General features: G+C 41.4%; 1 protein-coding gene across 1 annotated transcript; it reads left to right on the top strand.

The window, feature by feature from the left end:
- Positions 1-1,027: 1,027 nt before the first annotated feature.
- Positions 1,028-11,119, top strand: LOC311190431 (nephrocan-like; the record flags this gene model as incomplete). Its single annotated transcript, XM_084262340.1, has 4 exons — positions 1,028-1,110; positions 2,050-2,194; positions 6,538-7,439; positions 10,544-11,119. The coding sequence occupies 4 exons, from the start codon at positions 1,028-1,030 to the stop codon at positions 10,989-10,991; spliced, it is 1,578 nt and encodes a 525-aa protein (XP_084118466.1). The 3' UTR covers positions 10,992-11,119.
- Between the last annotated feature and the right edge of the window lie 2,250 nt (positions 11,120-13,369).

Here is a 13,369-nt window from a genome sequence, read left to right as displayed (position 1 = left end):
CTTAAAAATACCTAGCTGCTGAAAGTGGGCATGTATCAGAAATCAATGAATACTTATCATTCTTGATTAAATCATTAATATCACATTAATGAACTTTTTAACCAATAAAGTTTCTTTGCATTAGTTTGAAAAGACCAAGGACATAGAAATAACAAAAAATTCAGAGCACCAAGAATACTGCAGCTACTGCTGTGAATTGTACCATCAGCTGAATGACTTACAATTTATAAAATAGGGAAGGATGTAATACATGGTTCTTAATTAAAGGGATTCTCAGAGTGACTCTGCAATACTCCAGAGCTGTAAACTGCAAACCTTAGGGTTTGATCTGCACTTTTTCTGACCCTCTTTAAGCAAAAAATCCTAGTTGCTTTTTGATGATGTTTTTGAGGAACACAAATTCCTCCATAAGATCCTGAGCATTATTGTCTTAGTGACCTCAGCATTTGAACTCCAGTCAGTGGAAAGATGGGATCAAAGACACTTCCAGGTCATGCTGAAATACATAGCTCCATGTGCAGCAGTCAGTGTGCAGAAAGGTTTTGCACTTCTGTCTGGGTACTTTGGCAGGCAAACCAAAACCCCACACCAGGTACCAAACCCTAGATCAAGGTATGTTACAGTATTTGCTTCCAAGCACCATTGCTAATCCTGCTCACCCACTCATTTTTGCTCAGTTGATCACTACGGCATAAGTCAGGCAGGATTCTTCTGCACAGCTTATTAAACATGCCAATTTGACAGGCTGCTTTGGGGAGAGGTTTCTGCTCTTGCTGTTTGTTTTAGCAGATGCTGGGTTGCAGTTCGGTACTTGCAGTGTAGGGAATTAAGGAGACAGAAGGATGTCCATGAGGGAATATGGCAATCGTCCAGTGTTAACCCAGCTGCATCCAATAGACATTCCCATCGAGGACTCTCCCCAGTTCAGTTACCCATTTGTCAAATCAACTTGTCCATCATCTTCTGCTTGGAAAAATAACTGGGCTAGTTCTGCATTCATGGGCTAGGATCAGCTACTGCTGCCGATATGACAGAGAGGATGGAAGGAAGCAGGTGGCGGTGCAAAGCACATCAGTATGATAAGCTACAGAGGTTTCTGAATTACATGTTGTAAATTGCTGGCTACAAAGGAAAAAAAACAATGCATAGAAAATTCCTAAAATAATCCCAAACCAAACTGTAAGCCTGTCAAATCTTTACATCTCTAGCTGGCACAACTAGTAAATATGCAAGAGAAGCACTAATAAGTAGAGAGAAAACTCTGAAGGGAAGGAACCTTAGTGTTCTCCATCTGTCATGGGGTCTCATTGATCATCTACCACTTGATTTATACTAAATGTTTTCAAGCATTTCACATTTATAGTTTTCAAATACAAGAATAATTAAAATTTGATTTATGGGAATTGCACAAACACAAGCAACTTAGATATTTGTTCAGTCTTTTAAAAACGTGTAACCAGAGGCACTCAGCTGTATCACAGATATTCAGAAAGTGAATAGAATGTTTTAGCTTTAATATAATAGCTGCCTGTGTTTCAGGGCTTTCTGGGGGTCTGAGGAAGAGTGAAAAAGCTTCAGTGTTGGCTGTAGTTGTGTTTTTAGTGTTTCTAATACTGGGTCACAGAAGATACAAAGGTTTTTACAACCCCACTATAAAACAGCTCTTTATCTTTTCTCCACTAATTCTGTGGTGTCACATTTAACAAAACTAGGAAACTGGAGATAATATGGATGTTTGCAGATTAGATGTCAGGTCATAAATAACACTAATTTCGCATACCTACACATGTAAAAGCACCTTATCACTGTTTAAATTTCTCACTCTTTGTAATGCCTGCCAACATTTTAACCCAGGCCAATTACGGTATTGTTTTTGCTGTTTTTTCACTGGGATAAAATACACAGTCATAATATCCTTTTATCAGATTTCTTGGTATAAAAGGCCTTTGGTGCTTAATTCAAGCTGTATGTTGCTGAGACAATTCCAGAGCTCCTGTTCTGGAAGATGTATTTATCTTACCTTTTAGTTGTCTTCTTTTCTCTTCACAGTGGTCTAAGTACCAGTTGCCCAAGAAGGTGCAGCTGTGACCCTGCCCAGTCAGTGCAATGCTACAGAGCTACGGAGATCCCCAGGGAGATTCCATTTACCACCAGGAGACTCTACATCAGTCACAGCAAAATTAAACAGCTCCAGGTAGGAATAAAAAAAAAAAAAAGAAATCTAGTAAAAATATTTTCTGCAGTGTGCTGTAACCAAAAGCTGGGCTTTCCAGATGGTGTTGGCTTTCAAGTAACTTATTCCACATTCTAAAAACTGATGAAATGCTGCCAGATCTTGGTTTTATTTTTACTTATTTTTTAAGGATATGTAAATATATTCCTGTAGTGTTCATTATCCTGCAGTCTCTGAGCACCAGTTCATGCTGCCACAATATTTTGTATGCAACTAAAAAACCAGTGATGTACAATCAGGAGCCAAATGTTGACTTGTTTTTTATATGGCCAAATAGCCATAGACTTCCAGTGTAATTTTTATTCTTATTAAAAGCTTTTGCTACTTTTGATACAATATAATAATTTTTCACAGGAAATGAAAAGGTTTTATGTAGCTAGAATCATTTCCCTAGTGAATGAAATTTAATTTCTCTTTGCCCTCTGGAGCTGTATGTGTCAGGTACAACTATGGTTAGAAATGGCAGGGGGAGTAAGTAGGTTAGAGTCTGAGGCAGAGCATGAGGTGTATCTAAAAGCAGTGCAAGGCCTGTCTGACAGCCCATACAAACAACAGCAGCTTCTACCTGAAGCCACCAGCTATTGCTGTTCTTGAAGAACTTTATTCTGGGTTTCTTGAGGCATCACTGGATCTCGTTATTAAAGGCATGATCAGTTTATGCTCATTTGGCACTGCACTCTGGAATGGTGCTTCTCTGTTTTCTACCCTGAAACATATTTATTTAATAAATTCAACTTCTTTAGATAGATACAAGGGAAGTACAGCCACCTGTGTTATTCATGCTCGTTGTGTATCAGTTTATTACAGAAAATAAGACATGTTTGATTCAAAAGAGGTACATTTTCTCTTAAGTATGCTTGTCTCCTTACAAAGAATATAGCTGCTCTGAAATGCATTTTTGATTTTGCTCTCAGGATTGAATGAAAATAGGCTAGACAGAAGCTTAGAGCAGCATCTGGGATACCTGTTGCCCACTGAAAACTGCCAGTAATGTTACAATTTAGCTCTGAGAAAGAGTGTACTTCTCTTTTTAGCCTCCATGCCTATAAGAGTCAAAGTTCACTGGCGTGATTTAACTATGTTGATGTGCTCTAGCCAGACAAAAGATCTGTCAAATTAATTCTTTGCATGTTTTCTGTGCAAAGAAAAAGCCACCCAATTATTTTCTCTCCAAGATAAGGCAAAGGAGCCATTTTTCCTTCCTTAGGCTCGCTGCCCATACCTGTCAGCCACTCATCAGTTACTAGTAAAGTGGCCTTAGGTTCCGACAAGAGCAAAAGATGGGTGTTATAAAGCATTTAAATGTCATATATAAGTGAGTAGAGTAGTGGAATAAATGTTTTATGACTGCTCAGAACAACCGGTGCGTGAAACCTTCTATGGAGAGAGTATTTCACTTCATACACTCATTCAGCTGAGCGATCAGCATGCCTCACTTCTGCTACTGACTTTGCACTGCAAGGAAATAAATCCTCTGATGCTATCTGCCTGTACTTATGTGGTTTCTTTCCTTAAGACTGGATTGGGTCTGTGAATACATTTTTCTCTTTTCTTTCCGTGCAACAAATTACGCTTCTGAGGTCTTGACATCATAAATACATATGCTTAATTTTACACAGCTGAGCACTTCCACTGGCACATATTATAGTGCTTGTAGAAAAAGGTTTTGATTTCTGCTTGTAAAATACATGTCTGGAAGTGCTAAAAGAACTCGGGGGAGGATTGGGGTTTGGATTTTGCTGTCTTTTGTTTCAGTTTTTGGTTTTTTAAATTCCCTCATCTTCCTAATCTTAGAGAAAAGAAGTCTAGACTTATAGAAGTCAAGACTTCCCACAGCTGACCTCCAAAAGACTTATATATATAAACATCCACATATGCAATGATTTAGCCACCTCAGAAAAATGAACAAATAGTGTTTCAGGCTGAGCACCAATTCCTCCTGGGCATACTTTGCATTGGTTATTATTAAAATTGTAAAGAAATGCAAAAGGAAAGAAGATATGTTTGTATGCTAAATATAGTATGTTTGGAAGAAAAGCAAGGAAAAAAAGTACATTTTTTTTTTACCCAGATAAACTTTGTATTTGTACTGACAGGGTTGATCAACACTGAAAACACTGACTGAGATTTTTGCTTGTGGTATTTTTACAAACTGGGGTTTGTTATAAACAGACTTCGTAATAACAAAGCTAGGTTATTTTTAGTGTCTTTTTTCAATAATTTTTGACTCCTCCTTGATTTGAAGGCCAGCTATAAATTGTTTATTCTCACTTTAAGATTTGGTTTATTTCTAACTATATTAATATGCTTATTTGCTAAAAGAAAACTGTTTATCTGGCCCCCACAATGAGGGACTAGTTTAAGAAACTGCTTACAACAAATCCCAGCTCACACAATTTCTGAAAGCAAAATAAAAATGCAATTAAAAATGAAAAATTATTAAAATATTTCTATTAGAATACTGTTGTCTTAGATCCATTTTCAGATGCTCTTTTTCAAATGTAAAATTGTATTAGTATCACATTACAGACAGGTCAGAGAATAAAGCATCACTTCGTAGCAAAAAGAGAGCTGGTAGTCTTTCAAATATGTCTTGATTCCTATTAGAAAGACTGGGTGGTTTGTAACAGCTTAGATAAATGTTTTAAGTCTCAACACAGCATGGTCACAAAGCCTAGCAAAGCATACCAAACAGGCAGAAAATAGAAGTTATAACAATCCATGTTAAGAAGCCTGACATCATTACAGAATGAATGTCTGTACATGACCTTCATGTAGCTTTCTGTCACTTAATAAGATGAAAATTAAGCCTCTTAGAGACACACAGCAATCAACTGAGCAAAAGCAGGAAATACTGCTTTTGAACTTACAGCAGATGGTATGTTGAACTTATGAAGGTTTACAATTGTTTCCTGGTTTAACATACATGAGTGTGAGAGCCAAATGTGTTCAGTCAGGATCACAGAACAAAATTCCTACCCAGAACCTGTGTGGCAAAAGGCAGTACCTGCTGCCCTCTGTGTAGATCCCTGACTGGGATTAGGAATTCTGCTGTAAAACATGTTTTATAACTTCTCCCAATGAGAGTACAATGTGCTGATAGGTACTAAGCCCTGGGGTAATAGCATGAAGACTAGAGTGTTAGCTTAACATCTTACTGATGTGGTACTCCCAAAACCTGTACCAAGATGTTTATTGGAAGGGATAGTGGATGAGGCCGCTCTTTCCTGCCTCTCCCATGCAGAACATCTGCTCATCTTGCTATGAGCTTTCTGTGTTTCCCATGTAAGTGAATTTTCACAAATCAACCACCTAGGTCAATGGACAGCATCTCTGATCAGTCCAGGAAACTACTATTTAAGCAACTCACGTGCTCAGAGAACTCCTGGTTTCACCCTGCATTGCGTGCTTCCTCAAATCTTGCCTTGGAGAAAACTGCCAGATACATTTAAATTTTCTCCTTGACTTGACACTCAAGATGGCAAGCTTTGTAAACCAGCAGCTTCCAACAGAGCAGAAAAATAAGGAAACAATTGGTATGCCTCTATAAATTATAGTCACACTCAACATCTAAGTTCCACTTACCACTGCAAATCATCTGTTTATGACCAGCTAACAAAAACTAAGTTCCTGTAAAAGCAATCTGTTCCACAGAGGTGATTTTCAGCCCAACCAGATCTGACATGATTGGTTTGGTCATCTTAATATGTGAGGCTTTTACTTTAAAGAAAAGGAGAGAGAGTTGGGAAAGAGAAGAAATACAAGTATTGGATTTTAGTTTGCTGACAAAACTTTATAGCAGGGAGAGGTGATGATATCCTTATGTACTTCCTCTGGGGAATACAGGTGGCAGTGACAATACTCCTGATGTATGGAAATGGCTGTATGATCCACTCAAAACAGCTCCAGCCAGCAAGCTCCACTGAGCACAGTGAACATTAACAACCATATTTTGTCTGCAGAGATTTCTGCCACTGGTGATATTAGCTCTCTATTTTATGTAGGCTATCCACCAGGCAGAAATAAAAGGAATATTCCTCCTTCAGACATGTGTCTTTGCTCAAAAACAGACACAATATGAACTTAAACAACAAAATTCTAGAAACGTAAGTAAATACTGACAAACCACAGGTACCTACAGTAGCACCTCTATCCCTACCGTTTCTCTTAGTTTCTCATTCTAAATATGCAGTTTCTCAAATTTCTAGCAAATGTTAGAGCATCCAAAAGAAGTAACCAGTGAGGAGATCCACAAATAGATGGTGTACTGTCACATGAATGATTTTTTTTTCCTTTTCTTTAAGATTACTGACTTCAGGAGAATGTCAGCCCTTGAAGAGCTGGTCCTGTCCTGCAGTGGCACAGAATCAATAGAAAACAACACTTTCAAAGCTCTGAGCACCTTGAAGTCCCTGGAACTCTACAAAAATCAGTTAAAGCAAATACCCACCTTCCTCCCAGCTGGCCTTGAAATTTTAAAACTTGCTGATAACTCCATCAACGCTCTGCATGCATCTGACTTTGAAGGTTTGATGAAGCTAAGGGTGCTTGATATTCGGAACAACCTTATTGTGACTCTGCCTCCGAGTGTATTTTCCTCCCTTTGCAATTTACAAAGTCTGATTCTGGATGGCAACAACATGGAATCTGTGTCTGCACCACTTAATCTTCCTAGGCTGAAGTATCTGAGCATGGCTGATAATAAACTGAACTCGTTCCCAGCCAACTTCTTTGCATCTTTCAAAAATCTGCAGTTTCTCAGTTTAAGTGGCAACCTTCTGACAAAAATGCCTCCTGACCTACCTAAATCCCTGCTGTCACTGAAATTAGAGAAAAACCAACTTAAAACAATAAGACTTCGTGACATGAAACACCTAGAAAACCTGTCTGAGTTCTTCCTGTCAGAAAACCAGCTAACATCAATAGATGGTGCCCAGCTTCTCCCTAACTTAACAACACTGGAGCTCTCTAAGAACCAGCTCCACGCTATGCCACCCAGGCTGCCCGGCAGACTGCAGAAACTGGACTGCAGCAATAACCTGATTCAAAGGGTGACAGCACAGGATTTCCAAGGGCTACAAGACCTCAAGCACTTGTTTCTTGACAACAACGCTGTCAGCATGTTCGAGGCAGGAGCTCTCCAGCAGTGTGCACAGCTCTCGAATCTGGCGCTGGAACAGAACCTCCTCATTTCTATTCCGCTAAGGCAAGTGAATCTGAGGACTGCTGTTAGCCAGGGGTCATCTCTCCTTCCTTGCATTGTGAGAATAAGGGCCAAGCTGGAAAAAAAAAGATGTATAGTAGAAGTCTACCCAACCATAAACCCATCACCTTAACTGGCACTAATTAGTACTCATTGTTAACGGTGCCAGCATAGAAGTAGAGCTGTTTTCATCACACCTGTGGCCCACAATGAATCTGCTCATTTCCCATCTTTCCTTGCTATTGGGAGTACTTTGTTTAATTAGCACACGAATAAGAGGAACCTGCTAGGAGAATATAACACAATGATTACACATAATGTTGCTTAGATTTATCTTCCCCCATAGCACAAATTAATACAGAATTCAATAAAAAGGAAAGGCAGCAATTTTAAAGCTGATGTTTCTACCAACCCACACTGAGTTTATTATTGTTAAAATATTAAGATTTCAGGAGCTGAGCCCGGTCAGAAAGATTGTGCTTTTTCAGTGGATATTAGTATTCCCAACTTCATTAAATTCACACATTACCAAGCATTTGGAATTCATATGAGCTCTCCAGCTTCAGGCTATAAGGAAAATTCCAGTCAAAGGAGCACAGAAGAAACATCCCTTGGGCATGCTGTATTCATTAACACCCCACATACAGGTTCCCTCACATTCATCTGAGTGTTCTTCCTGGCCATTATCAGAGATGGTATGTTAAGCCAAATAGAGGCTAGTCTGATATAAAGTGGCAATTTTATTATTTCAAAAAGCTGTGCAATAAGATGGCATAAAAATAGTGAAGTAATTCCATTAACATCAACTTCTTTAACACAACTGCACTAGTAAATTTTATTTTTATGGCTTGTGGACAGGTTTAACTAGCCCAAATAAATAATGCAGTAAAATTTCAATTCATTTAGCATCAGGTCCTTTAGCATTTGAATCTATTTGGCAGCAGCTTTATAATCAGAAAGTGATTTAGTGGTGTATAAATATTTTATTTCAGTCTAGTTTGACAGGAATGTTTAATGCTTTCCAGTTACTTTAGTATTGTCTAATCCATCTTATTTTACAACCTTCATAGTCAAGAGAATTAACAGGAAGGAGTTCTCTATTAGCCCTTAAACAGTTCAGCTTTTAAGGAGATATCAGGGACTTGCATTTTCAACTCAGTGGTGAATGCAGATTTCAAGGGGAGGCTGTAAATGTAAAAGGGGGGGAATGACAAGATGTAAAATTTGCATACTTTTACAATTAAATTAATTGTCTGATGATCACCAGGTATTTATGAATATACAGAAATAAAAGTTTTACTTCAGACAGTTATCTAAAACCTCAGTCACCAGTGTCAAAGGTTAAAAAATACAGTTAATGTGAAACAGCTAATGGGTCTTAGCAGTTGTTCAGCAGGAATGAGAGGAAAGCAAGCTGCCTTTGGTGGGTTGGGTTGTTTTTTTTTTTTTTTTCTGGGAAGAAAATAAGCCTCAACTCCAAGTATTTTCAGGATGTATAGAGAAGAGCCTATACTCCATGAAATCTTGGAGGGAGTGGTGAGAACGCAGGGAAGAGTCTAAGGATACTCCCTGGGGTGGCTGCAGCACAGTGTAGATGCCACGGTCAGCTGTCAGGTGAGCACAGCTTCTCTGCCAGCAGCAGGATCGCTCATCACGTTATTCCAGTGCGGTTACTTTCTCAAGACCAGCCCAGCCCAAAGTCAAACAATACAGCCATCAAGCCTAATATTAGTACAATAGGAGTCATCACAGGTTTAAGGACTTGCTGGTCAGGCTTTGAACTGTAATCAGCCTGGATGAACATCTCAGGTGATATCCTACTGCCTTTGACATAGTGGCACTAGAGGTTTACCCCGGAGTACCCTTCTGACATTACAGGCTCATATTGGGCAACTGTGCCCGTTGCCTGTGGGTAGGTTACCAAACAGATTTATTGCATTCACAAGGATTTGGTAAGATCTAATTTTGTGGAGTGACTCATCCTATCAATGCATGAAATTCTCATCTCCCCCAGGAAATACAGCACAAGACAGAACTGCTCTACCCTTGAAATTGTCCCACTGAAGTTGTGAGATTTACACAGCTGTGGCAACCGGCCTAAGAGGTCAAACTCAGCTTCACAAAAAACGGGTGGTGAGGGTCACATTGCATCACTTTTTTAGTAATTTTGAGAAGCATCTCATATCCTTACATTGATTTAAACTATCACATTAATCTTTACTTCTTGTGGTATATTGCTCTTTTATTCTAATAGCTCTTGGTAGTATTATTTATATTTTCCCTGAGAGTTTCAGTGAATAAGTTTCCTTAAAATCTCTTATTAATTTCATCACCTGGAGTAACTATACTACAGTAAAACGTAACTACAGTACTATACTATAATTAAAAGATTTTTGAAATAGAACTGTCTTGTCTTTCAAATTTGTAAGATGTGATACTGACCTGTCTAGTATCATACACAAAGATGATCAGCTTTTTTTTTTTCTCTTTTAAATGTAACCAGTTCTAATTCTCTAAATTACTATCTATAAAGACCATCAAAAAAGCATTTCTATTTTCCGTGTTGCTGATGTCTTAAACAGGATTTCATCAGGTGGACTGCTTCTCTGGCAGTTAGTGTTTGAATATGATGGGAACAGGAGAACAAACTGAAAGAAAAATCTAGTTCTTTATGAACTAAAAAACCTATTTAAACAAATCATGCTGCCATGCTTCTCTAAGCTTTTTATCTTTCATGGTGCCATAATTTGGTCGTTGGCATACACGATGCATCTTTGAGCTTGACGCTCAAGTGAGCCTACAGCTTTCTTCAAGGTGCAGTACAGTAAGAGTGCTCTTTAGTTCACTTGCACAAACATGAGTCAGAACTGCAATAACTTGGGAAAACAGTTCAAGTGTGTATAGGCAGTATCCCTATAACTTAAAAAAAAAAGGACATGAACACTTCAGGACAACATTCCATTTTTTTGCAGAAGATACCATTTTTTATTAGTGATAGTTTTATTTTAATTTGTCAAATGGGCAAATGCCCATCACCAAATACCACTTACATGAAGAGAAGCAATATGATGAACATAACACCTTTGTGTCTTTTTATTTTTGTTCAGACTTCCAGACACCCTGGCTAGATTGGATCTAAAGGGAAATGACATAGAGGACGTTGGAGAACAAGAGCTGAAGGACTTGAAACAGCTTCAGGTTCTGAATTTACGGAACAACAAGATCTCCGCCTTGGATCGCAAGGTCTTGGAGTGTTTACCTCGTCTTCGTCACCTGTATTTAGATGGAAACCCTTGGAACTGCACCTGTGACCTTCTGCGGACCAGAAGAGCGCTGGTGGCCAAAGGAACGGATGTCAGGGGAGGGCAGTGCGTGGCGCCCGCAGAAAGCCGAGGAGAAAGCTGGATGTCTTCCAAAAAGATCCTGCAGCAGTGTGAAGACGCTCTGTCTTCCGTGGAAAGAGGCAAAGAGGATAGAAAGAAAATGAAACCTCATGAGGCCTCCAGCATTGGAGTAAACACAGATGATGATTACTATGATTATGAATTATATTAACGCCATGGTTAATCTTAAAGTTGTCCAGAGCTGCCCTCTACCACCAGGATCTCTGCTGACAACCAGTCTGCTGGTCTGCCATTAACTTTTCCTCTTCAATTTGTACTGTAAGAGCTAATACCTGGTGAGAGAAGGGCTATAAGAAAGGATGTAATTTTAATCTGAAAATTGTAAAGAAAATAGTTTTTCTATGCCATTAGTACTATGTAGTATGAGGGAAGTAAAAATACGACAATTGTCTCTTAGAAAAGCAGACTGTAACTCTGTATGGACCTTTTTATAGTAGAGCATTTTTATAGTTGCATAAAACCCCCCTAAATAAAATCCTGCAATAATACTATAACGTACTGTTACCAGGAGTCTGGCCTTCAACATGTTTAAACTGACAGGTCTGGAGTTTGAAATGGAAAGTTACACAGATGTGGGCCATTTCTCAGGATTGTGCAGAGATTCTTGCTTTTGAGAAATGAATTCCAGTTTTCCTGAAATAATTTGCCTCTTTTATTTTGGGTTATTTTAAATGAAGTTAGACTAAATTAGCTGAGCTGCAGGCAAAACACAGAAGGCTTATATTCATCACAGCAAATTCAACAAACAGAAGAAGTGGTGCCCTGGTTAATGAGATTAAATACTAGCTTCAAAGTTAATTAGTAGTGAGGAATAAAAACACTGGGATTAATTGGACCCAATCCTATTGTTGTAAACAGAAGAGAGGAGATTCTCAGGAAACAGATCCTCACCTCTGGCAAATATTAGGCGAAGATCAAGTAAGGCAAAGTTTTTGGAAGAGTGTCCTTTGGTAACTGAACAGCTATTTGACTACAGTATAGCTCAAGATGTTGTGTGTATGCTTTTGGGTTAGGTGTACTTCACGTGGGAGTACACCCTGCAAGACCCCCCCTTCACCAGAGGCAGGAACCTTCCAATCTTTTGCATGCCAACAAATAAAAAGGGGACCTAATGGTATATGCATCAACTCCGATGCACGTGCAGATTTTATCAAGCAGCTCTAGAAAACTAAACAAAATTGGATGACCCGAGACCACTAAGCCCAGTGACTTACAAACAGTAATCTAAGGGGTTTCCTGGCAGTTCATAAATCTTGGCTGATAACTGGGGAGCAATAACACCAGCAAATTACTTTTCGAAGCAAACAGTTTCTATTATTCTTTATCTCCTGTTGGCACTCGGTGACTGGGCGATCACTCACAGCCACCCTGGGCTGCATTGTCAGGCGGCGATGTCGTTCACGTCGCCTACGCAAATGCAACGGGCAATTGTGTTTCTCAGACACGTTAAGCTCCACAGCCGCAATAAAAAGGCCCAAGTTTGCTTTTCTTTGTGGTTTAACTTCGTAACAGATCACCAGCCACGCAAAATGGTTTCGGTAGCTAAAGGTTCAGCTCTCTCTGGAAGCGCCCAAGCCTTCCTCCCAGCGCGGCAGGGCTGCTTCTGTCGGCTGACGTTGCTCTGGGTTAGGAGCCTGGGAAGCGGTTCTTTCCTGAAGCGAGGAAAACGTTTTCGCGACCCGCAATTCTTCGTTCAGCTTTTGCATTGGCGGGTTCTTCTCAACAGAGCTCGTTAAACGCCCCCTGTGCCGCCTCAGCCCTCGCACCTGCCTGACCCGCGCGGGCCTAGCTGGTTAGGGGTAGCTCTTGCTGCCCCGGGACCCGTCTCTTCGCAGCCTCCGGGCAGCAGAGCCCTGGGCGCGGTAGGTTCTGTGGGAGAGCGCGGAGTCGGGGCGCCGCAGGGACCCGCCCGGGATGCAGCGCTGCCGAGCAGGAGACGCGCTGTGGGGGTACAGGCACCGGGGAGGCTCGGCTGTGCCTGGGGCGCTCGGTTCCGCCCCCCAAACGCCAGCGCGAACGAGGCGCTGCGGCGGCCAGGAAGACCAAGGGTCGGACACGGGAAGGGTCTGCCTGGCCGTCCGGCCCGAGGGCGAGCTCGGAAGCTGGAGGATAAGCGGAGCGCGGCCAGACGCTCCCCCAACGCCTCGCCGGGTTCCCGACCCCGGCCACTGGCGAGGGAGCGGGGGGCCGCCAGGGGGCGCAGTCCCGCCGAGCCCCCGCCCGCTCAAGGGGGCGGGGCTTCCCCGGGCTCGCCCCAGCCTCCGCGCCCTTCGTCCCGCCCCGTCAGAGCCACGTCATTCGCTCTTCCCGGGCGGAAGTGACGGCAGCCCGCCTGCCGGCCAACGGGCGCCTTGCGTGTGGCGGGGTGAGAGGTGAAAGATCAGGCGGGGCGGCAGGAAGATGGCCGCGCCGGCGGTGGTTGCCGGGCGGGGGACGCGGACTCAGTGAGGGAGGGGAGGGGGGGATGGCGTCGGCGCGGCAGGCGGCGCGCCGCGGCTGAGGCACAGACACCCCACCCCGGCCCTCTCC

This window comes from Gallinula chloropus, assembly GCF_964237585.1.
Source record: "Gallinula chloropus genome assembly, chromosome: 3".
Lineage (NCBI taxonomy): Eukaryota > Metazoa > Chordata > Aves > Gruiformes > Rallidae > Gallinula > Gallinula chloropus.
This window is presented reverse-complemented; position numbering and strand designations above follow the sequence as displayed.